Here is a 23,710-nt window from a genome sequence, read left to right as displayed (position 1 = left end):
GTCATATTACCCATAAACACATCTACATATAAAACAATAGTCCCGCCCCAGTAGAGTCATATTACCCATAAACACAACAGAAATGGTTCCGATGATTTTTCATGCCATTTAATATTTCACGTCGTGAATTGTACAATCATTTCATACTCAGCGTGTATTTGGTGAAGGTTGACTGTGTGGTGTAGGTTGACTGTGTGGTGTAGGTTGACTGTGTGGTGTAGGTTGACTGTGTGGTGTAGGTTGACTGTGTGGTGTAGGTTGACTGTGTGGTGTAGGTTGACTGTGTGGTGTAGGTTGACTGTGTGGTGTAGGTTGACTGTGTGGTGTAGGTTGACTGTGTGGTGTAGGTTGACTGTGTGGTGTAGGTTGACTGTGTGGTGTAGGTTGACTGTGTGGTGTAGGTTGACTGTGTGGTGTAGGTTGACTGTGTGGTGTAGGTTGACTGTGTGGTGAAGGTTGACTGTGTGGTGTAGGTTGACTGTGTGGTGTAGGTTGACTGTATGGTGTAGGTTGACTGTGTGGTGTAGGTTGACTGTGTGGTGTAGGCTGACTGTGTGGTGTAGGTTGACTGTGTGGTGAAGGTTGACTGTGTGTGAAGGTTGACTGTATGGTGTAGGTTGACTGTGTGGTGTAGGTTGACTGTGTGGTGAAGGTTGACTGTGTGGTGTAGGTTGACTGTGTGGTGTAGGTTGACTGTGTGGTGAAGGTTGACTGTTTGGTGTAGGTTGACTGTGTGGTGAAGGTTGACTGTGTGGTGTAGGTTGACTGTGTGGTGAAGGTTGACTGTGTGGTGTAGGTTGACTGTGTGGTGTAGGTTGACTGTGTGGTGTAGGGTTGACTGTGTGGTGTAGGTTGACTGTGTGGTGTAGGCTGGGACTGTGTGGTGTAGGTTGACTGTGTGGTGAAGGTAGGTGACTGTGTGGTGTAGGGTTGACTGTGTGGTGTAGGGTTGACTGTGTGGTGAAGGTTGACTGTGTGGTGTAGGTTGACTGTGTGGGTGTAGGTTGACTGTGTGGTGTAGGTTGACTGTGTGGTGTAGGTTGACTGTGTGGTGAAGGTTGACTGTGTGGTGAAGGTTGACTGTGTGGTGAAGGTTGACTGTGTGGTGTAGGTTGACTGTGTGGTGTAGGTTGACTGTGTGGTGAAGGTTGACTGTGGGTGAAGGTTGACTGTGTGTGAAGGTTGACTGTGTGGTGTAGGTTGACTGTGTGGTGTAGGTTGACTGTGTGGTGAAGGTTGACTGTGTGGTGAAGGTTGACTGTGTGGTGTAGGTTGACTGTGTGGTGTAGGTTGACTGTGTGGTGTAGGTTGACTGTGTGGTGTAGGTTGACTGTGTGGTGAAGGTTGACTGTGTGGTGTAGGTTGACTGTGTGGTGTAGGTGTGACTGTGTGGTGAAGGTTGACTGTGTGGTGAAGGTTGACTGTGTGGTGTAGGTTGACTGTGTGGTGTAGGTTGACTGTGTGGTGAAGGTTGACTGTGTGGTGTAGGTTGACTGTGTGGTGTAGGTTGACTGTGTGGTGAAGGTTGACTGTGTGGTGTAGGTTGACTGTGTGGTGAAGGTTGACTGTGTGGTGAAGGTTGACTGTGTGGTGTAGGTTGACTGTGTGGTGTAGGTTGACTGTGTGGTGTAGGTTGACTGTGTGGTGAAGGTTGACTGTGTGGTGTAGGTTGACTGTGTGGTGTGGCTGACTGTGTGGTGTAGGTTGACTGTATGGTGTAGGTTGACTGTGTGGTGTAGGTTGACTGTGTGGTGTAGGTTGACTGTGTGGTGTAGGTTGACTGTGTGGGTGAAGGTTGACTGTGTGGTGTAGGTTGACTGTGTGGTGAAGGTTGACTGTGTGGTGAAGGTTGACTGTGTGGTGTAGGTTGACTGTGTGGTGTAGGTTGACTGTGTGGTGAAGGTTGACTGTGTGGTGAAGGTTGACTGTGTGGTGAAGGTTGACTGTGTGGTGTAGGTTGACTGTGTGGTGAAGGTTGACTGTGTGGTGTAGGTTGACTTTTGTGGTGTAGGTTGACTGTGTGGTGTAGGTTGACTGTGTGGGTGTAGGTTGACTGTGTGGTGTAGGTTGACTGTGTGGTGAAGGTTGACTGTGTGGTGTAGGTTGGACTGTGCATTGGGAAAGTATTCAGACCTCTTCCTTTTGTCACGTTCCAGCCTCATTCTAAAATGGATTAAATGTTTGTCCTCAATCTACCCCCAATACCCCATAACTCAATCTACCCCCAATACCCCATAACTCACCTACCTCCAATACCCCATAACTCAATCTACCCCCAATACCCCATAACTCAATCTACCCCCAATACCCCATAACTCAATCTACCCCAATACCCCATAACTCAATCTACCCCCAATACCCCATAACTCAATCTACCCCAAATACCCCATAACTCAAATCTACCCCAAATACCCCATAACTCAATCTACCCCCACCCCATAATGACAAAGCAAAACAGGTTTTTAGAAAATTTTGCAAATGTATTAAAAATTAAAAAACAGAAATACCTTATTAACATAAGTATTCAAACCCTTTGCGATGAGACTCAACATTGAGTTCAGGTGCATCCTGTTTGCATTGATCATCCTTGAGATCTTTCTACAACTTGATTGAGAGTCCACCTGTGGTAAATTCAATTGATGGGACCTGATTGGGAAAGGCACACACCTGTCTATATAAGGTCCCACAGTTGACAGTGCATGTCAGAGCAAAAACCATGCCATGAGGTCAAAGGAATTGTCTGTAGAGCTCCGAGACAGGATTGTGTCAGGGCACAGATCTGGGGAAGGGTACCAAAACATTTCAGCAGCATTGATGGTCCCCAAGAACACAGTGGCCTCCATCATTCTGAAATGGAAGAAGTTTGGAACCACCAAGAGTCTTCCCTAGAGCTCTGACAGAGCTTGAGAGGATCTCCAGAGAAGAATGGGAGAAACTCCCCAAATACAGGTGTGCCAGGCTTGTAGCGTCATACCAAGAAGACTCAAGGCTGTAATCTCTGCCCAAGGTGCTTCAACAAAGTACTGAGTAAAGGGTCTGAATACTTACGCTAAATGTGATGTTTCCATTTTATATTTTGTATTTTTTTTTTTGCTACAATAATTGTCATTATGGGGTATTGTATGTATAAAAACTATTTAATCCATTTTAAGAATAAGGCTGTAACGTAACAAAATCTGGGAAAAGGTCAAGGGGTCTGAATACTTTCAGAATGCACTGCACCTGACGTGATGTTTTGACAGCCGTGTAATGCTCTCGAACAGTGTGAGTTTTACCAATATATATATATATATAAAATAATTCTAATTTGACAAACGTTATCTTGTCCGGGCGGAGAGATTTGCGCGGTTATCAACAAGTCACACCAGTGTAAGCCTACACCAGACACAGACCAGGTTATCAACAAGTCACACCAGTGTAAGCCTACACAGACCAGGTTATCAACAAGTCACACCAGTGTAAGCCTTTATCACCAGACACAGACCAGGTTATCAACAAGTCACACCAGTGTAAGCCTACACCAGACACAGACCAGGTTATCAACAAGTCACACCAGTGTATTATCAACAAGTCACACCAGTGTAAGCCTACACCAGACACAGACCAGGTTATCAACAAGTCACACCAGTGTAAGCCTACACCAGACACAGACCAGGTTATCAACAAGTCACACCAGTGTAAGCCTACACCAGACACAGACCAGGTTATCAACAAGTCACACCAGTGTAAGCCTACACCAGACACAGACCAGGTTATCAACAAGTCACACCAGTGTAAGCCTACACCAGACAGACCAGACCAGGTGTATCACACAGACACAGACCAGGTTATCAACAAGTCACACCAGTGTAAGCCTACACCAGACACAGACCAGGTTATCACACAAGTCACAGACCAGGTAAGCCTACACCAGACACAGACCAGGTTATCAACAAGTCACACCAGTGTAAGCCTACACCAGACACAGACCAGGTGTCACACCAGTGTAAGCCTACACCAGACACAGACCAGGTTATCACCAGACACAGACCAGGTTATCAACAAGTCACACCAGTGTAAGCCTACACCAGACACAGACCAGGTTATCAACAAGTCACACCAGTGTAAGCACACCAGACACAGACCAGTTATCACCAGACACAGACCAGGTTATCAACAAGTCACACCAGTGTAAGCCTACACCAGACACAGACCAGGTTATCAACAAGTCACACCAGTGTAACACAAGTCAGACACAGACCAGGTTATCAACAAGTCACACCAGTGTAAGCCTAACCAGACACAGACCAGGTTACAGACCAGGTTATCAACAAGTCACACCAGTGTAAGCCTACACCAGACACAGACCAGGTTATCACCAAGTCACACCAGTGTAAGCCTACACCAGACACAGACCAGGTTATCAACAAGTCACACCAGTGTAAGCCTACACCAGACACAGACCAGGTTATCAACAAGTCACACCAGTGTAAGCCTACACCAGACACAGACCAGGTTATCAACAAGTCACACCAGTGTAAGCCTACACCAGACACAGACCAGGTTATCAACAAGTCACACCAGTGTAAGCCTACACCAGACACAGACCAGGTTAGCCTCACCAGACACAGACCAGGTTATCAACCAGACACAGACCAGGTTATCAACCAGACACAGACCAGGTTATCACCAGACACAGACCAGGTTATCAACAAGTCACACCAGACCAGGTTATCAACAGACACAGACCAGTAAGACCTACACCAGACACAGACCAGGTTATCACCATGTCACACCAGTGTAAGCCTACACCAGACACAGACCAGGTTATCAACAAGTCACACCAGTGTAAGCCTACACCAGACACAGACCAGGTTATCAACCAGTCACCAGACACAGACCAGGTTATCAACAAGTCACACCAGTGTAAGCCTACACCAGACACAGACCAGGTTATCACCATGTCACACCAGTGTAAGCCTACACCAGACACAGACCAGGTTATCAACAAGTCACACCAGTGTAAGCCTACACCAGACACAGACCAGGTTATCACCATGTCACACCAGTGTAAGCCTACACCAGACACAGACCAGGTTATCAACAAGTCACACCAGTGTAAGCCTACACCAGACACAGACCTTGAATAAAAGGAGTTCCAAAATCCCAGATGGAAAAATGAATTGTGAAAAAAACAATTGGAACCATTTCTGGGTTTTATGACTCATACTGTCGTACTCAATACTTGATAACTTTGTGCTTCAAATGTTTTCTTTGTGTATCTTTGTATTTTACACACTCTTGAAAGATCAGCCTTTCATGCATGGGCTGAGAGAGATCCTAACTAACAAGTTTTACCTGCCGACCTCCCGGCCCCTCCAGAGACCAACATGCCCCCTCCCAGGTCAGCCCCTCCAGAGACCATGCCCCCTCCCAGGCCGGCTCCCTCCAGCAGATGCTTATACTGCTGGATCTCCATCTCTAGACGACTCTTGATGTTCAGAAGGATCTGGGAGAGCGAGTGAGAGAGGGGGAGGTAGAGAGCGAGAGAGGGGGAGGTAGAGAGAGAAAGAGAAAGACAGAGGGGGAGAGGAGGTAGAGAGGGTGGTAGAGAGAGAGGGGGGAGAGAGGGTTGTAAAGAGAGAGGGGGTAGAGCGAGAGGAGGGAGAGAGGGTGGTAGAGAGAGGGGGAGAGAGGGTTGTAAAGAGAGAGGGGGTAGAGCGAGAGGAGGGAGAGAGGGTGGTAGAGAGAGGGGAGTGAAGAGGGTGGTAGAGAGAGGGGAGGGAAGAGGGTGGTAGAGAGAGAGGGGGAGGGAGAGAGGGTGGTAGAGAGAGAGGGGGAGAGAGGGTTGTAAAGAGAGAGGGGTAGAGCGAGAGGAGGGAGAGAGGGTGGTAGAGAGAGAGGGGGAGAGAGGGTTGTAAGAGGGGGTAGAGAGAGGGGAGGGAGAGAGAGAGAGAGGGAGGGAGAGAGGGTGGTAGTAGAGGGGGGAGGGGGAGAGAGGGAGCGAAGTGGAGAGGTAATTTATGATTGAACCGGCATTCGCAGCGCTTACCATGAATGCGATATCCGTGCTGGAGAAATTACATATAGTGAGCTCCTCTGTAACGCTCCTCTGTACCGCTCCTCTGTAACGCTGCTCTGTAACGCTCCTCTGTAACGCTCCTCTGTAACGCTCCTCTGTAACGCTGCTCTGTAACGCTCCTCTGTAACGCTGCTCTGTAACGCTCCTCTGTAACGCTCCTCTGTAACGCTCCTCTGTAACGCTCCTCTGTAACGCTCCTCTGTAACGCTCCTCTGTAACGCTCCTCTGTAACGCTCCTCTGTAACGCTGCTCTGTAACGCTCCTCTGTAACGCTGCTCTGTAACGCTCCTCTGTAACGCTGCTCTGTAACGCTCCTCTGTAGACGCTCCCTCTGAGGCCGCTCCTCTGTAGCTGCTCTGTAACGCTCCTCTGATCCTCTGTAACGCTCCTCTGTTCAGGAAGCTCCTCTGTAGCGCTCCTCTGTAACGCTGCTCTGTAACGCTCCTCTGTAACGCTCCTCTGTAGCTCCTCTGTAACACTCCTCTGTAACGCTCCTCTGTAACGCTCCTCTGTAACGCTCCTCTGTAACGCTCCTCTGTAACGCTGCTCTGTAACGCTGCTCTGTAACGCTGCTCTGTAACGCTCCTCTGTAACGCTCCTCTGTAACGCTGCTCTGTAACGCTCTGTAACTCTCTGTAACGCTCCTCTGTAACGCTGCTCTGTAACGCTGCTCTGTAACGCTCCTCTGTAACGCTCCTCTGTAACGCTGCTCTGTAGAGAGGGTAGCTCCTCTGTAACGCTCCTCTGTAACGCTCTCTGTAACGCTCCTCTGTAACGCTCCTCTGTAACGCTCCTCTGTAACGCTGCTCTGTACCGCTCCTCTGTAACGCTCCTCTGTAATGCTGCTCTGTAACGCTCCTCTGTAACGCTCCTCTGTAACGCTCTCTGTAACGCTGCTCTGTAACGCTGCTCTGTAACGCTCCTCTGTAACGCTGCTCTGTAACGCTGCTCTGTAACGCTCCTCTGTAACGCTCCTCTGTAACGCTGCTCTGTAACACTCCTCTGTAACGCTCCTCTGTAACGCTCCTCTGTAACGCTGCTCTGTAACGCTCTCTGTAACGCTGCTCTGTAACGCTCCTCTGTAACGCTCCTCTGTAACGCTGCTCGCTCTGTAACGCTCCTCTGTAACGCTCCTCTGTAACGCTGCTCTGTAACGCTGCTCTGTAACGCTCCTCTGTAACGCTCTGTACCGCCCTCTGTAACGCTGCTCTGTAACGCTGCTCTGTAACGCTGCTCTGTAACGCTCTGTACCGCTCCTCTGTAACGCTCCTCTGTAACGCTGCTCTGTAACGCTCCTCTGTAACGCTGCTCTGTAACGCTCCTCTGTAACGCTCCTCTGTAACGCTGCTCTGTAACGCTCCTCTGTAACGCTCCTCTGTAACGCTCTCTGTAACGCTCCTCTGTAACGCTGCTCTGTAACGCTCCTCTGTAACGCTGCTCTGTAACGCTGCTCTGTAACGCTCCTCTGTAACGCTCCTCTGTAACGCTCCTCTGTAACGCTCCTCTCTGTAACGCTCCTCTGTAACGCTGCTCTGTAACGCTCCTCTGTAACGCTCTCTGTAACGCTGCGCCCTCTGTAACGCTCCTCTGTAACGCTAACGCTCCTCTGTAACGCTGTAACGCTGCTCTGTAACGCTCTCTGTAACACTCCTCTGTAACGCTGCTCTGTAACGCTGCTCTGTAACGCTGCTCTGTAACGCTCCTCTGTAACGCTCTGTAACGCTGCTCTGTAACGCTCCTCTGTAACGCTCCTCTGTAACGCTCCTCTGTAACGCTGCTCTGTAACGCTGCTCCTGTAACGCTCCTCTGTAACGCTCCTCTGTAACGCTGCTCTGTAACGCTCTCTGTAACGCTCCTCTGTAACGCTGCTCTGTAACGCTGTCTGTAACACCTCTGTAACGCTCCTCTGTAACGCTGCTCTGTAACGCTCTGTAACGCTCCTCTGTAACGCTGTAACACTCCTCTGTAACGCTCCTCTGTAACGCTCCTCTGCAACACTCCTCTGTAACGCTGTAACGCTGCTCTGTAACGCTCCTCTGTAACGCTCCTCTGTAACGCTGCTCTGTAACGCTGCTCTGTAACCTGCTCTGTACGCTCCTCTGTAACGCTGTAACACTGCTCTGTAACGCTGCTCTGTAACGCTCCTCTGTAACGCTGCTCTGTAACGCTGTCTGCAACGCTGCTCTGTAACGCTGCTCTGTAACGCTGCTCTGTAACGCTGCTCTGTAACGCTCCTCTGTAACGCTGCTCTGTAACGCTCCTCTGTAACACTGCTGTAACGCTCTGTAACGCTCTCTGTAACGCTCCTCTGTAACGCTCCTCTGTAACGCTGCTCTGTAACGCTCCTCTGTAACGCTGCTCTGTAACGCTCCTCTGTAACGCTCCTCTGTAACGCTCCTCTGTAACACTGCTCTGTAACGCTGCTCTGTAACGCTGCTCTGTAACGCTCCTCTGTAACGCTGTAACGCTCCTCTGTAACGCTCCTCTGTAACGCTCCTCTGTAACGCTGCTCTGTCTCCTCTGTAACGCTCCTCTGTAACGCTGCTCTGTAACGCTCCTCTGTAACGCTCCTCTGTAACGCTGCTCTGTAACGCTGCTCTGTAACGCTGCTCTGTAACGCTGTCTGTAACGCTCCTCTGTAACGCTGCTCTGTAACGCTCTGTAACTCTGTAACGCTCTGTAACGCTCCTCTGTAACGCTGCTCTGTAACGCTCCTCTGTAACGCTGCTCTGTAACGCTCCTCTGTAACGCTGCTCTGTAACGCTCCTCTGTAACGCTGCTCCTCTGTAACGCTGCTCTGTAACGCTGCTCTGTAACGCTGTAACGCTCCTCTGTAACGCTGTAACGCTGCTCTGTAACGCTGCTCTGTAACGCTCCTCTGTAACGCTCCTCTGTAACGCTCCTCTGTAACGCTGCTCTGTAACGCTGCTCTGTAACGCTGCTCTGTAACGCTGTAACGCTGCTCTGTAACGCTGCCTCTGTAACGCTCCTCTGTAACGCTGTAACACTGCTCTGTAACGCCCTCTGTAACGCTGCTCTGTAACGCTCCTCTGTAACGCTGCTCTGTAACGCTGCTCTGTAACGCTGCTCTGTAACGCTGCTCTGTAACGCTGCTCTGTAACGCTGCTCTGTAACGCTGCTCTGTAACGCTGCTCTGTAACGCTGCTCTGTAACGCTGCTCTGTAACGCCGCCTCTGTAACGCTGCTCTGTAACGCTGCCTCTGTAACGCTGTAACGCTGCCTCTGTAACGCTGTAATGCTCTCTGTAACGCTGCTCTGTAACGCTCCTCTGTAACGCTCCTCTGTAACGCTCCTCTGTAACGCTGCTCTGTAACGCTGCTCTGTAACGCTTCCTCTGTAACGCTGCTCTGTAACGCTGTAACACTGTAACCTGCTCTGTAACGCTGTAACACTCTCTGTAACGCTGCTCTGTAACGCTGCTCTGTAACGCTCCTCTGTAACGCTGCTCTGTAACGCTGCTCTGTAACACTGCTCTGTAACGCTCCTGTAACGCTGTAACACTGCTCTGTAACGCTCCTCTGTAACGCTGCTCTGTAACGCTCCTCTGTAACGCTGCTCTGTAACACTCCTCTGTAACACTGCTCTGTAACGCTGTAACACTGCCTCTGTAACGCTCCTCTGTAACGCTGCTCTGTAACGCTCCTCTGTAATGCTGCTCTGTAACGCTCTGTAACACTCTGTAACGCTGCCTGTAACGCTGTAACGCTCCTCTGCTGCTCTGTAACGCTCCTCTGTAACGCTCCTCTGTAACGCTGCTCTGTAACGCTGCTCTGTAACACTCCTCTGTAACGCCTCCCTCTGTACGCTGCTCTGTAACGCTCCTCTGTAACGCTCCTCTGTAACGCTGCTCTGTAACGCTGTGTAACGCTCCTCTGTAACGCTCCTCTGTAACGCTCCTCTGTAACGCTCCTCTGTAACGCTGCTCTGTAACACTCCTCTGTAACGCTGCTCTGTAACGCTGCTCTGTAACACTGCTCTGTAACGCTGCTCTGTAACGCTCCTCTGTAACGCTCCTCTGTAACGCTCCTCTGTAACGCTGCTCTGTAACGCTGCTCTGTAACGCTCCTCTGTAACGCTGCTCTGTAACGCTGCTCTGTAACGCTCCTCTGTAACGCTCCTCTGTAACGCTGCTCTGTAACGCTGCTCTGTAACGCTCCTCTGTAACGCTGCTCTGTAACGCTCCTCTGTAACGCTGCTCTGTAACGCTGCTCTGTAACGCTGCTCTGTAACGCTGCTCTGTAACGCTCCTCTGTAACACTCCTCTGTAACACTGCTCTGTAACGCTCCTCTGTAACGCTGCTCTGTAACACTCTCTGTAACGCTGCTCTGTAACGCTGCTCTGTAACGCTGCTCTGTAACGCTGCTCTGTAACGCTCCTCTGTAACGCTCCTCTGTAACGCTGCTCTGTAACGCTGCTCTGTAACGCTGCTCTGTAACGCTCCTCTGTAACGCTGCTCTGTAACGCTGCTCTGTAACGCTGTAATGCTCCTCTGTAACGCTCCTCTGTAACGCTGCTTGTAACGTAACGCACCTTGGATTGAATCCCTAATCAGTGTTTGTGAGTGATTCAGTATGGAGGTATGGTGACTGTACCTGGTAGTCCTGGCTCTGCTCAGTGGTGCTGGCCCTTATGGAGGTCAGTTCTCCCTCCAGGCCCATCACCTTGCCACTATACCCAGACAGACGTTGCTGGAACTGGGACTGAACCTCCAACAGCCTGGCCTCTAGGTTCGCCATCTGGAGGAGGGCCGGGTGGGGGACAAACACAGAGAGAGAGACACAAAGGAACACACACACAGGTGCACACACACACACACGGAAGACACACACACATTTAGGATGATAGGGATTGGAACTGGGGACATTTGGGGAGATAGTGAGTGAGCGGGCATGGTAGGGTTTGTACAGTGTGTGTGTGTGTGTGTGTGTGTGTGTCCCTGGTATTCCATCTGTGTGTTTCTCTAGTGTGTGTGTGTGTGTGTGTGTGTGTGTGTGTGTGTGTGTGTGTGTGTGTGTGTGTGTGTGTGTGTAGTCCCTGGTATGTATCTGTAGGGTTTCTCTAGTGTGTGTGTGTGTGTGTGGCCCACCCCCATACGTAGTCCCTGAAATTCCATCTGTAGGGTTTCTATAGTGTGTGTGTGTGTGTGTGTGGCCCACCCCCATCCCTGGTATTCCATCTGTAGGGTGTGTGTGTGTGTGTGTGTGTGTGTGTGTGTGTGTGGCCCACCCCATACGTAGTCCCTGGTATTCCATCTGTAGGGTCTGGTAGCGGTTCCGTAACTCTGTCATCTCCGACGTGGTCGTCGTTGTCGTCTCCATCACCACCGCCGACTCTGCCTGCTTCATCTCCACCTGACACACACAGAGAGAGACACACGTCACACACACACACACACACACACACACACACACACACACACACACACACACACACACACACACACACACACGTCACACACACACACACACACACACTGACACATGAATGACACCTGTGGTACACACACACACAGAGACACACGTCAACAGACCAGAGACACACGTCACCAAGCACACAGAGACACACGTCACACACACACACACACACACCACAGCACACACACACACACACACACTGACTTCAGCCAGCACAGAGACAGGTCCTGGCACTTAGTCTGACACCTGGACACACACACTGAGCACCGTCACATCCACACAGAGACACACGTCATGGACACACACTCAGCACCTCTGATACATGTTTTAATGTTGGCCTGGGTCAGTGGGTGAGAGAGAAACAGACCGAGGAAGAGAGAGATAGACAGAGAGAGAAACAGAGACGGCCGCCTCGTAGACCTGACTTCAGCCAGCATCAGAGACAGGTCCTGGCTCTAGTAGCCTGAACATCCACGAGACCAGGGCCCGATCCCCCACGCATGGACAACAGCTCCTAGAGAGGCAAAGGATAGGGGTCAGAGGGTGAGAGAGAAACACCGAGGAAGAGAGAGATAGACAGAGAGAGAAACAGAGAGGGAGAGAGAGATGGACAGAGAGGGAGAGAGAGATAGACATAGAGAGAAACAGAGAGGCAGAGAGATAGACATAGAGAGAAACAGAGGGGAGAGAGAGACAGAGAGAAACAGAGAGGGAGAGAGAGATGGAAACAGAGAGAGAAACAGAGAGGGAGAGAGATAGAGAAACAGAGAGGAGAGAGAGATAGACAGAGAGAAACAGAGAGGGAGAGAGAGATGGACAGAGAGAGAAACAGAGAGGAGAGAGAGATGAACAGAGAGGGAGAGAGAGATGGACAGAGAGAGAAACAGAGAAAGAGAGAGCGAGAGACAGGTGGGCTCCTCACCTCTTCATGGCTCTTCGCCATGGAGACCCGCTCGCTCGCACCCTGCAGGTCCTGCATCATGGCTGTGATGTTCATCTCAAACTCCCGCTGCAGGTTCCTCAGACCCCGATGTCCCCTCCACACACTGGCGCAAAGACAGCTCATTCTCCCACCTGGCAGAAATACAATGAATAGAGATGACACCATATTAACAGGCCCAGAGAGATGAGTGACAGATCCGTTCGCTTCTTGGGGTTTAGGCTGGGTATCTGTAAAGCCCTTTAGTGACACCTGCTGATGTAAAAAAAAAGGGTTTTAACTTTAACTCTACAGGATCGATACATTCAAAATCCTACAATGTGATTTTCTGGATTTTTTTCCCTAATTTTGTCTGTCATAGTTGAAGTGTACCTATGATGAAAATTACAGGCCTTTCTCATCTTTTTAAGTGGGAGAACTTGCACAATTGGTGGCTGACTAAATACTTTTTTGCCCCACTGTATCTGATATGGGCAGAAAGCTTAAATTCTTGTTAATCTAACTGCACTGTCCAATTTACAGTAGCTATTGCAGTGAAATAATACATTGCTATTGTTTGAGGAGAGTGCACAGTTATGAACTTGAAAATGTATTAATAAACCAATTAGGCACATTTGGGCAGGCTTGATACAACATTTTGAACAGATATGCAATGGTTCATTTGATCAGTCTAAAACATTGTGCATACACTACTGCCATCTACTGGCCAAAATCTAAATTGCGCCTGGGCTGGAATAATACATTATGGCCTTTCTTGCATTTAAAAGATGATGCTACAAAAAATACAAAACACATGTTTTTTTCTTTGTATTATCTTATACCAGATCTAACGTGTTTTTATTCTACTACATTAATTTAACATTTCCACAAACTTCAAAGTGTTTCCTTTTCAAATGTTATCAAGAATATGCATATCCTGCTTCAGGGCCTGAGTTACAGGCAGTTAGATTTGGGTATTTTAGGCGAAAAATTGAAAAAGGGGCGGATCCTTAGGAGGTTGTTTAAGAAAGGACTGTGATTGATTGATAACTGCAAGATAAGGCCCAATACTACTAGTGCATAGCCTACACGCTACACACAGTGAGCATTTCAACCATAGAAACAGAATCATTGTAGTTTATTATTTCAACACCGGGTCAGGTGAACTCGATAACTGCCATGGTTTTGTTGTAAGAAATGTATGTTTTGTCTGAGAGTGATAGATAATTAAGAAAATCAGTGGGGTTACAACTACAAGCAAAGACCCTGTAGAAGTAGCCTCTGGGATAACGGTGAGCATTTCATCTCCCGAACCAAAGCTGTTAGCCTGGGCACCTGTCTGTCAGTGCTGTCGTTCCACTCCTTGCCACTTCCTGTTTGGGATGTGACATGGCGTAAAAGGAGTGGAATGTTAGCACAAACAGACTGGTACCAAGCTAACAGCTGTGTCTTCTAACTCACGTCCTTGCCACTCCCTGTTTGGGATGTGACATGGCGTAAAAGGAGTGGAATGTTAGCACAAACAGACTCTGGTACCAAGCTAACAGCCGTGTCTTCTAACTCACGTCCTTGCCATTTCCTGACGACTAATTGTCCAATAGACTTGGTCTGTAGGAGAAGATGAGGATTAAGTCATGAATAGTGTTGTTTGGACTATCTATAGGCTACAACTGATTTCATTATTTTCTTTACTGGTATCTACTGTTTGAGACAGTGTACATATTGCTGTGTATATATTGGATTGATTATATAGGTAACAACTGTATCTACTTCATTGAAATAGTGTACTATTGCTGTGTATATATTGTTGATTAATTATATAGGTAAGTAGCCGTGTCTACTCTAACATAGTGTGTACATTGCTGTGTATATATTGCCATTAATTATATAGGTAACCTGTATCTACTTCATTGGATGTGACATATTGCTGTGTAAATCGGATTAATTATATAGGTAATGTTATCTACATTGAGACATTGTGTATATATTGTTGATTAATTATATAGGTAACAACTGGTATCTACTTCTTGAGACATTTTGTATATATTGCTGTGTATATATTGGATTAATTATATAGGTAACAACTGGTATCTACTTCATTGAGACAGTGTATATTGGATATATTGTTGATTGACAATATAGGTAATAACTGGTATCTACAAAGCTATATATTGCCGTGTGTATATATTGCTGTGTATATATTGTTGATTAATTATATAGGTAAGTACTGGTATCTACTTCATTGAGACATAGTGTACATATTGCTGATTGATTATATAGGTAACAACTGTGTATCTACTTCATTGATTTTGTATATATTGCTGTCCATATATTGTTGATTAATTATATAGGTAACAACTGGTATCTACTTCATTGAGACAGTATATATTGTTGTGTATATATTGTTGATTGATTATATAGGTATCTAACTTCATTGAGAGTGGTGCATAAAGAACCATTCTCCTCCAGGACATAAAGCCTGTTTCACTGTTCAGGATATGTCCACTATGTATCACTGAGACACCTTAATGAAGAAAATAATTCAATCAAGTTTGCATGACAATCTACTCAAAATGTTGCCAAGGACAAACTAAATCCATCCATCCAATCATCCATCCATCCAATCATCCATCCATCCTACTTGACTCTGAAGTCGTCAGCAGTCAGCTTGGCGTTGTCGATCTCCACAGCAATCTGATTGTTCTGTATCAGGAAACCCATGAGCTGCAGACAGAGAAAGGAGTCAGACACTGTGTGTGTGTATGTATGTATGTGTGTGTGTGTGTGTGTGTGTGTGTGTGTGTGTGTGTGTGTGTGTGTGTGTGTGTGTGTGTGTGTGTGTGTGTGTGTGTGTGTGTGTGTGTGTGTTCCAGTCCCACAAGCCATTTCACAAATGATGATGCTTTCCAAAAATATCATATTTTTTTTAGAAATAATTTCAAAGACGTTTTTTAGGGCATGTAGTAAGATATTCAAATGATCTACTCAATAACATACCCATAATGCACTCAACAACGTACCCCATAATGAGCTCAACAACGTACCCCATAATGCGCCAACAACGTACCCCATGATGCACTCAATAACCATAATGTTCTCAATAACCATAATGCACTCAACAACATACCCCATAATGCACTCAACAACGCACTTCCCATCATGCACTCAACAACGTAAACCCATAATGAGCTCAACAACGCACTTCATAATGAGCTCAACAACGCACCCCATAATGAGCTCAACAACGTACCCCATAATGAGCTCAACAACATACCCCATTATGCGCTCAACAACGTACCCCATAATGAGCTCAACAACGTACCCCATAATGCGCTCAACAACGTACCCCATGATGCACTCAATAACCATAATGTTCTCAATAACCATAATGCACTCAACAACATACCCCATCATGCACTCAACAACGTACCCTATCATGCACTCAACAACGTACCCTATCATGCACTCAACAACGCACCTATCATGCACTCAACAACGTACCCCATAATGCACTCAACAACGTATCACCCATCATGCACTCAACAACGTACCCATCATGCACTCAACAACGTACCCCATCATGCACTCAACAACGCACCCCATAATGCACTCAACAACGTACCCCGTAATGCGCTCAACAACGTAATGCACTCAACAACATACCCCGTAATGAGCTCAACAACGTACCCCGTAATGCACTCAATAACCATAATGTTCTCAATAACCATAATGCACTCAACGACGCACCCCCATAATGCGCTCAACAACGCACCCCGTAATGCACTCAACAACGTACCCCGTAATGAGCTCAACAACGTACCCCGTAATGCACTCAATAACCATAATGTTCTCAATAACCATAATGCACTCAACGACGTACCCCATAATGCACTCAACGACATAGCCCATAATGCACTCAACGACGAGCCCATAATGCACTCAACGACGTAGCCCATAATGCACTCAACGACGTAGCCCATAATGCACTCAACGACGAGCCCATAATGCACTCAACGACGTAGCCCATAATGCACTCAACGACGAGCCCATAATGCACTCAACGACGTAGCCCATAATGCACTCAACGACGTAGCCCATAATGCACTCAACGACGTAGCCCATAATGCACTCAACGACGTAGCCCATAATGCACTCAACGACGTAGCCCATAATGCACTCAACGACGAGCCCATAATGCACTCAACGACGTAGCCCATAATGCACTCAACGACGTAGCCCATAATGCACTCAACGACGTAGCCCATAATGCACTCAACGACGTAGCCCATAATGCACTCAACGACGTAGCCCATAATGCACTCAACGACGTAGCCCATAATGCACTCAACGACGTAGCCCATAATGCACTCAACGACGTAGCCCATAATGCACTCAACGACGTAGCCCATAATGCACTCAACGACGTGGCCCATAATGCACTCAACGACGTAGCCCATAATGCACTCAACGACGTAGCCCATAATGCACTCAACGACGTAGCCCATAATGCACTCAACGACGTAGCCCATAATGCACTCAACGACGTAGCCCATAATGCACTCAACGACGTAGCCCCATAATGCACTCAACGACGTAGCCCCATAATGCACTCAACGACGTAGCCCATAATGCACTCAACGACGTAGCCCATAATGCACTCAACGACGTAGCCCATAATGCACTCAACGACGTAGCCCATAATGCACTCAACGACGTGCCCCATAATGCACTCAACGACGTACCCCATAATGCACTCAACGAACCCCATAATGCACTCAATAACATAATGCACTCAACGACGTAATAATACCCAACCATAATGCACTCAACATACCCCATAATGCACTCAACGACGTAGCCCATAATGCACTCAATAACCATAATGCACTCAATAACATACCCCATAATATACCCAACGACCATAATGTACTCAACAACATACCCCATAATGCACTCAATAACCATAATGCACTCAATAACATACCCCATAATGCACTCAACGACCATAATGCACTCAATAACATACCCCATAATATACCCAATAACCATAATGCACTCAATAACATACCCCATAATATACCCAATAACCATAATGCACTCAACAACATACCCCATAATGCACTCTAACATATTTGACTATAGCAAATATAGATAAGGTCATCTACAATACTGATATTATTTTAGCAAAAACATCCCAAGACATTTAGCAGTAGGCTCCCACTGGGCACATACTGTATGTCAATTCAATGTCTGTCCCACATTGGTTCAACGTAATTTCATTTAAATGATGTGGGAACAAAGTTGATTGAACCAGTGTGTCTCCAGTGGGGATAGTTCTTGTGCGCTTTTACGCACAACTTTTACAATTGTGTGTGTGTGTGTGTGTGTGTGTGTGTGTGTGTGTGTGTGTGTGTGTGTGTGTGTGTGTGTGTGTGTGTGTGTGTGTGTGTGTGTGTGTCACAAGCCATTTCACAAATGATGATGCTTTTCAAAATATCATATCATTTTTTGAGAAATAATTTCAAAGACGTTTTTAGTTGTTTAATTGGCAAGCTCGCTCAGGGAGAGAGAGGAGAGAGAGTTTTAACGCCTACCTGCTCCATGAGTGGTTTGAGTGTTGCGTCGTAGATGGTCAGGTCGTGCGCCTCCACCTTGTTGAAGGTGAAGGTCTTCAGCTTCTCCTCCAGCTGGTGGTTGGTGGCCTCCAGCTGGCGAACCTTCTCCATGTAGGTTGCCAGGCGGTCGTTCAGGTTGTGCATGTGCTGCTTCTCGTTACTGGCGAACCCGAGGGACGTGTCCTCAACACCTCCACCGTACCCGAAACCTCCTCCTCCACCACCTCCACCGCCACCGGACATCCCACTGCCGCCGGTGCTCATCCCACTCCCCAGACCTGCCATGTGGCTGGAGGATGACATCCTGAACACTCCTCCTCCACCGTCTCCAAAGCCCTTCCCGAATCCGAGACTAGCGCCTCCTCCTCCGACCCCAATGCCCATTCTGCTCCCGAAGCTGGAGCGCATTGACGACCCTCCGGCGGAGGACAATGCCATCTTCCGGCTCCCGAACCCTGAGAAAGAGTTGGCGGAGAACCGCTGTTTCCGGACAGACTCATCGATCAAGACTACAACAATGACTATGGCCTAGCTGAGAGAAAGAGACTGCCTATCTTTCAGTCTTCTGTCCTCTACCGCTACTGCTGCTTGTGCTGCTGCTGCTGAGGTGGCGAGGGTCTGAAGCAGCTGAGAGAGCCTGTGACCGCGGCTACTGTCCCCAAGCGTCAAGTGTTAATATCCTGAGTATTAAGTGATGGATATATATAGAGCGGCACTGGCTCGCTCTCCACGCCCGGTAAAGCGCAATTGGCCACTGGTAGCCGAACCCCCAGCCCCAGGCCAATGTTCCTTGATCTTTTGGGTGGAGCTGAAGGTACAGGGAGGTGAACTGTGTATTAATGTGACTGTCACGTGGCTAAGGGCGTGGTACTGCACACAGGACTCTGTGTAAAAGTAGTGCACTATGCAGTGATGTAAAGTACTTCATTAAGTAAAAATACTTTAAATCACTACTTACAATTGGGTACTTTAACCACCACTGGAAAGTAGTGCAGGGAATAGGGTGCCATTAGGGATGTACATTAGGGTAAAGTAGTGCACTATGTAGGGAATAGGGTGCCATATATGGTGCCATTAGGGTAAAGTAGTGCACTACGTAGGGAATAGGGTGCCATTAGGGATGTACATTAGGGTAAAGTAGTGCACTATGTAGGGAATAGGGTGCCATATATGGTGCCATTAGGGTAAAGTAGTGCACTACGTAGGGAATAGGGTGCCATTAGGGATGTACATTAGGGTAAAGTAGTGCACTACGTAGGGAATAGGGTGCCATATATGTATTAGGGAATATGGTGCCATTAGGGATGTACATTAGGGTAAAGTAGTGCACTACGTAGGGAATATGGTGCCATTAGGGATGTACATTAGGGTAATAGTGCACTACGTAGGGAATAGGGTGCCATTCGGGAAATAATCACAAGTGTTTTTCTATTACTTTTTACATAACGGTCCATTAGTGCAGTTCTCATTAAGCGAAAATTCGGAATTTGTGGCGTGCGTGCGTGCGTGCGTGCGTGCGTGTGTGTCAGTTTTGTGTACCATTGGGTGTGTGTCAGTCAGTTGTGTGTACCATTGGGTGTGCCAGTTTGTGTAGGTGATGATCGTGACAGTTCATGATTGATTGTTGATTTAACACCAACATAATGACAGATGCCTGGCTGAGACAGGTCTACATGGCACAGAAAGTGATTCAATGCAAGCCACACTTGAATTTATGTAACCCAATCAAACCCCCAGATTATGGCTTCTCTTTTAGACTGTTTGACGGATTCCAAATTAATAATAATAATAATAAATAAACAGAATAGAGGAGACACCCTTCGGGACAAATCCCTTCTCCGATTCCACCCACAGTGGGGAAAGATCTCTCCTTTCGCGATCCCACGGTTGGCAGCCAGCGCAGCGCATTCACTCTGCCTGCAGCTGTGGGCAAAACAAAGTGGCCCGGTTGCATTTCTTCTCCAAGACCAAAGGGGCTGGGTGTTGTTGTTGTTGTTCATCACAGCGTAAAGTAATCAAATGAAGCATAACGACATTTGCATGAAGCTTTCGAAGGGAAGGACTCGTTTAAATGTAGATATCAAAGATAGGTTTATTTGAAGTGATGTCTGTGTGCGCACTGCACAGCTCCAGGTCTCCCAACCGTGAGCCCTGTGCCTAAACGTTTGATACACATTTAAGATTGATTTACGGATTGTTGGAGAGAGGAAGAGTGGTGAGGGAGACACTGGAGGAGAGAGAAAGGGAGAGAGAGTGTGTGAGAGAAGAGAGTGAGGAGATAGAGATAAAGAGAGAATGATAGTGGGAGAATGGAGAGAGAAACGGGAGAGAGAGAGTGTGAGAGAAGAGAGTGAGGAGATAAAGAGAGAAGGATAGTGGGAGAATGGAGAGAGAAACAGCGAGATAAAGAATGAGATTGACTCTTGGCACAACAGTCAGGGTGTCATGATTGAACCTGTTAGGATGCTCAGGTATTCTGCTCATCTGTCGCCCCGGGAGTTCTGGGTACAATTATAGGCCTTATTGTTAAGGAGGGGGAGAGGGGGAGGTGGTGGGGGAGATTAAGAAGGGGGAGGGGGACACAACACCTTGAGTGGGAAAGTGTGTAATAATTTGGAGAATAAAAATGTATATCAAGCTTATGTAACTATGGAGATATAAAACGTATTTAAAGCGTATGTAACTATGGAGATATAAAACGTATTTAAAGCGTATGTAACTATGGAGATATAAAACGTATTTAAAGCTTATGTAACTATGGAGATATAAAACGTATGTAACTATGGAGATATAAAACGTATTTAAAGCTTATGTAACTATGGAGATATAAAGCGTATGTAACTATGGAGATATAAAACGTATTTAAAGCTTATGTAACTATGGAGATATAAAACATATTTAAAGCTTATGTAACTATGGAGATATAAAGCGTATGTAACTATGGAGATATAAAACATATTTACAGCGTATGTAACTATGGAGATATAAAACTATATAAATCTTATGTAACTATGGAGATATTAAATGTTTATGTAACCAAAGCAAATAACTTGTACACATATGGTTATACACACAGGGCCTACAACCGTAGAATCATTTTGATAACAACAAGCAATGCAGTTTCATAATTACTTCAGTTGAAAAATGCCTGTCTGACGTTCCTCTTCTCACCTCTGAGACAATGGCTGGCAGCGGCCCACGTTGTGTGGTGTCTAATGGTTAATCTAATGTTTATGTTCATGCTGTGTGGTTTTCCCCAGCCCAGCCCTGTGATGGGAGGACTGTTGGAGGAGTAGTACTAGAACACAGTGTACAATCTTTCTGCCTAGCCTGTGTCTCCTTATCCTAGCTCCTAACCTTCTATATCCCCTAGCTCCTAACCTGTGCCTCCTTACCCTAGCTCCTAGCCTTCTATATCCCCCTAGCTCCTAGCCTGTGTCTCCTTATCCTAGCTCCTAACCTTCTATATCCCCTAGCTCCTAACCTGTGCCTCCTTACCCTAGCTCCTAGCCTTCTATATCCCCTAGCTCCTAGCCTGTGTCTCCTTATCCTAGCTCCTAACCTTCTATATCCCCTAGCTCCTAACCTGTGCCTCCTTACCCTAGCTCCTAGCCTTCTATATCCCCTAGCTCCTAGCCTGTGTCTCCTTATCCTAGCTCCTAACCTTCTATATCCCCTAGCTCCTAACCTGTGCCTCCTTACCCTAGCTCCTAGCCTTCTATATCCCCTAGCTCCTAGCCTGTGTCTCCTTATCCTAGCTCCTAACCTTCTATATCCCCTAGCTCCTAACCTGTGCCTCCTTACCCTAGCTCCTCGCCTTCTATGTCCCCTAGCTCCTAGCCTGTGTCTCCTTACCCTAGCTCTTAGCCTTCTATGTCTTCTTACCCTAGCTCCTATGTCCCCTAGCTCCTAGCCTATGTCTCCTTACCCTAGGTCCTATGTCCCCTAACTCCTAGCCTGTATCCTTACCCTAGCTCCTAGCCTATGTCTACTTACCCTACCTCCTACATCCCCTAGCTCCTAGCCTACTTACCCTACCTCCTATGTCCCCTAGCTCCTAGCCTATGTCTCCGTACCCTAGCTACTATGTCCCCTTTAGTCCCTGAGGTAATATCTAGTTCTGATTGTAGCAACATGACTTTCAAAAGGCTCTCAGGTCTCTGGTGTGAAGGGAGGGGGAACGAGATGGGGGGGTTTCTGATGAACTTCTTTGTGTACGCTGATAAACGTGAGTCCATGCCTCAGCACCTTAGAGGTATGCAGACACAGAGAGGGGGGGAGGGGGGAGAGAGAGAGAAACAGGGAGAGAGAGCCAGGTAGAGGCAGAGAGAGAAAGGGGACGGGGGAGAGAAACAGACACAGAGAGGGGGGGAGGGGGGAGAGGGAGAGAAACAGGGAGAGAGAGCCAGGTAGAGGCAGAGAGAGAAAGGGGACGGGGAGAGAAACAGACACAGAGAGGGGGGAGGGGGGAGAGAGAGAGAAACAGGGAGAGAGAGCCAGGTAGAGGCAGAGAAAGAAAGGGGACCGGGAGAGAAACACAGAGAGGGGGGAGGGTGGGAGAGAGAGAGAAACAGGGAGAGAGAGCCAGGTAGAGGCAGAGAGAGAAAGGGGACGGGGGAGAGAAACAGAGAGAGAAAGGGGACAGGAGGGAGAGAGAGAGAGAGAAACAGGGAGAGAGAGCCAGGTAGAGGCAGAGAGAGAAAGGGGACCGGGAGAGAAACAGAGAGAGAAAGGGGACAGGAGGGAGGGAGGGAGGGAGGGAGGGAGGGGGAGAGAGGGAGAAACAGGGAGAGAGAGCCAGGTAGAGGCAGAGAGAGAAAGGGGACCGGGAGAGAAACAGAGAGAGAAAGGGGACAGGAGGGAGGGAGGGGGAGAGAGAGAGAAAACAGGGAGAGAGAGAAAGGGGACGGGGGAGAGAAACAGAGAGAGAAAGGGGACAGGAGGGAGGGATGATGTATTGTAAGACAGTGAAGTGGTGCATCTTGGGTAGTAATGAGTGTTAACCAGGGTGTCATCAGATCTCTCATCACACCCTTTATTCTCCATTCACATGGCTAAAGCAATTACACAGCAGGAATCACTAACAACACCTGTGTGTGTTTGTTTGTGTTTGTGTGTGTGTGTGTGTGTCTGTGTTTGTGTGTGTGTGTGTGTGTGTGTGTGTGTGTGTGTGTGTGTGTGTGTGTGTGTGTGTGTGTGTGTGTGTGTGTGTTTATGTGTCTGTGTTTATGTGTGTGTGTTGTGTGTGTGTGTTTGTGTGTGTGTTTGTGTGTGTGTTTGTGTGTGTTTTGTGTGTGTTTGTGTCTGTGTTTATGTGTGTGTGTGTGTGTGTGTGTGTGTCTGTGTTTATGTGTGTGTGTTTATGTGTGTCTGTGTGTGTGTGTGTTTCTGTTTGTGTCTGTGTTTATGTGTGTGTGTGTTGTGTGTGTGTGTGTCTGTGTGTGTGTGTGTGTGTGTGTTGTGTGTGTGTGTGTGTGTGTGTGTGTGTGTGTGTGTGTGTGTGTGTCTGTGTTTATGTGTGTGTGTTTGTGTCTGTGTGTTTATGTGTGTGTTTATGTGTGTGTGTTTATGTGTGTGTGTGTGTGTCTGTGTTTATGTGTCTGTGTTTATGTGTGTGTGTTTATGTGTGTGTGTGTGTGTGTGTGTGTGTGTGTGTGTGTGTGTGTGTGTGTGTGTGTG

The 23,710-nt window shown here is 47.5% G+C and overlaps 2 protein-coding genes and 1 long non-coding RNA gene across 6 annotated transcripts; 1 reads left to right on the top strand and 2 right to left on the bottom strand.

Annotated features, from left to right (window-relative positions):
* The first annotated feature begins 3,469 nt into the window (after positions 1-3,469).
* Positions 3,470-4,586, top strand: LOC127918947 (uncharacterized). Of its 2 annotated transcripts, XR_008101471.1 has the most exons (4): positions 3,470-3,535; positions 3,608-3,751; positions 4,012-4,081; positions 4,399-4,586. It is a non-coding gene; the product is annotated as an uncharacterized LOC127918947 (long non-coding RNA). The 2 variants fall into 2 exon arrangements; XR_008101470.1 differs by lacking the exon at positions 3,470-3,535 and having other exon boundaries at positions 3,571-3,751.
* Positions 4,587-5,308: 722 nt separating this feature from the next.
* Positions 5,309-11,432, bottom strand: LOC127918945 (keratin, type I cytoskeletal 50 kDa-like). 3 transcript variants are annotated; one of them, XM_052502242.1, is made up of 4 exons: positions 11,310-11,432; positions 10,676-10,820; positions 5,404-5,488; positions 5,309-5,367 (listed from the first exon to the last, which is right to left on the bottom strand). In XM_052502242.1, the coding sequence occupies exons 1-4, from the start codon at positions 11,426-11,428 to the stop codon at positions 5,324-5,326; spliced, it is 393 nt and encodes a 130-aa protein (XP_052358202.1). In that variant the 5' UTR covers positions 11,429-11,432; the 3' UTR covers positions 5,309-5,323. The 3 variants fall into 3 exon arrangements, with proteins under 3 accessions (XP_052358202.1, XP_052358200.1, XP_052358201.1); XM_052502240.1 differs by having other exon boundaries at positions 5,309-5,488; XM_052502241.1 differs by lacking the exon at positions 11,310-11,432 and adding an exon at positions 11,170-11,221 and having other exon boundaries at positions 5,309-5,488; positions 10,676-10,819.
* A 1,027-nt stretch (positions 11,433-12,459) lies between these two features.
* On the bottom strand, positions 12,460-18,706 carry LOC127918946 (keratin, type I cytoskeletal 13-like). The gene is made up of 3 exons (XM_052502245.1): positions 18,011-18,706; positions 15,058-15,140; positions 12,460-12,571 (listed from the first exon to the last, which is right to left on the bottom strand). Exons 1-3 carry the CDS (start codon positions 18,467-18,469, stop codon positions 12,496-12,498), a joined length of 618 nt encoding a protein of 205 aa, XP_052358205.1. The 5' UTR covers positions 18,470-18,706; the 3' UTR covers positions 12,460-12,495.
* Between the last annotated feature and the right edge of the window lie 5,004 nt (positions 18,707-23,710).

Source organism: Oncorhynchus keta, unplaced genomic scaffold (genome assembly GCF_023373465.1).
Source record: "Oncorhynchus keta strain PuntledgeMale-10-30-2019 unplaced genomic scaffold, Oket_V2 Un_contig_15296_pilon_pilon, whole genome shotgun sequence".
In the NCBI taxonomy this organism is placed as follows: Eukaryota; Metazoa; Chordata; class Actinopteri; order Salmoniformes; family Salmonidae; genus Oncorhynchus; species Oncorhynchus keta.
This window is presented reverse-complemented; position numbering and strand designations above follow the sequence as displayed.

Excerpts from the sequence above, each read along its gene's own strand:
- LOC127918945 (XM_052502240.1), bottom strand. The coding sequence starts at position 11,428 with ATGAAGCAGGCAGAGTCGGCGGTGGTGATGGAGACGACAACGACGACC. Across the intron at positions 10,821-11,309 it reads TACCAGGGACTACGTATGGG|GATGGCGAACCTAGAGGCCA; the intron begins GTGGGCCACACA and ends GGCCCTCCTCCA. Across the intron at positions 5,489-10,675 it reads AGCAGAGCCAGGACTACCAG|ATCCTTCTGAACATCAAGAG; the intron begins GTACAGTCACCA and ends TCGCTCTCCCAG.
- LOC127918946 (XM_052502245.1), bottom strand. The coding sequence starts at position 18,469 with ATGGCATTGTCCTCCGCCGGAGGGTCGTCAATGCGCTCCAGCTTCGGG. Across the intron at positions 15,141-18,010 it reads TCAAACCACTCATGGAGCAG|CTCATGGGTTTCCTGATACA; the intron begins GTAGGCGTTAAA and ends CTCTGTCTGCAG. Across the intron at positions 12,572-15,057 it reads GCTGACGACTTCAGAGTCAA|GTGGGAGAATGAGCTGTCTT; the intron begins GTAGGATGGATG and ends TATTTCTGCCAG.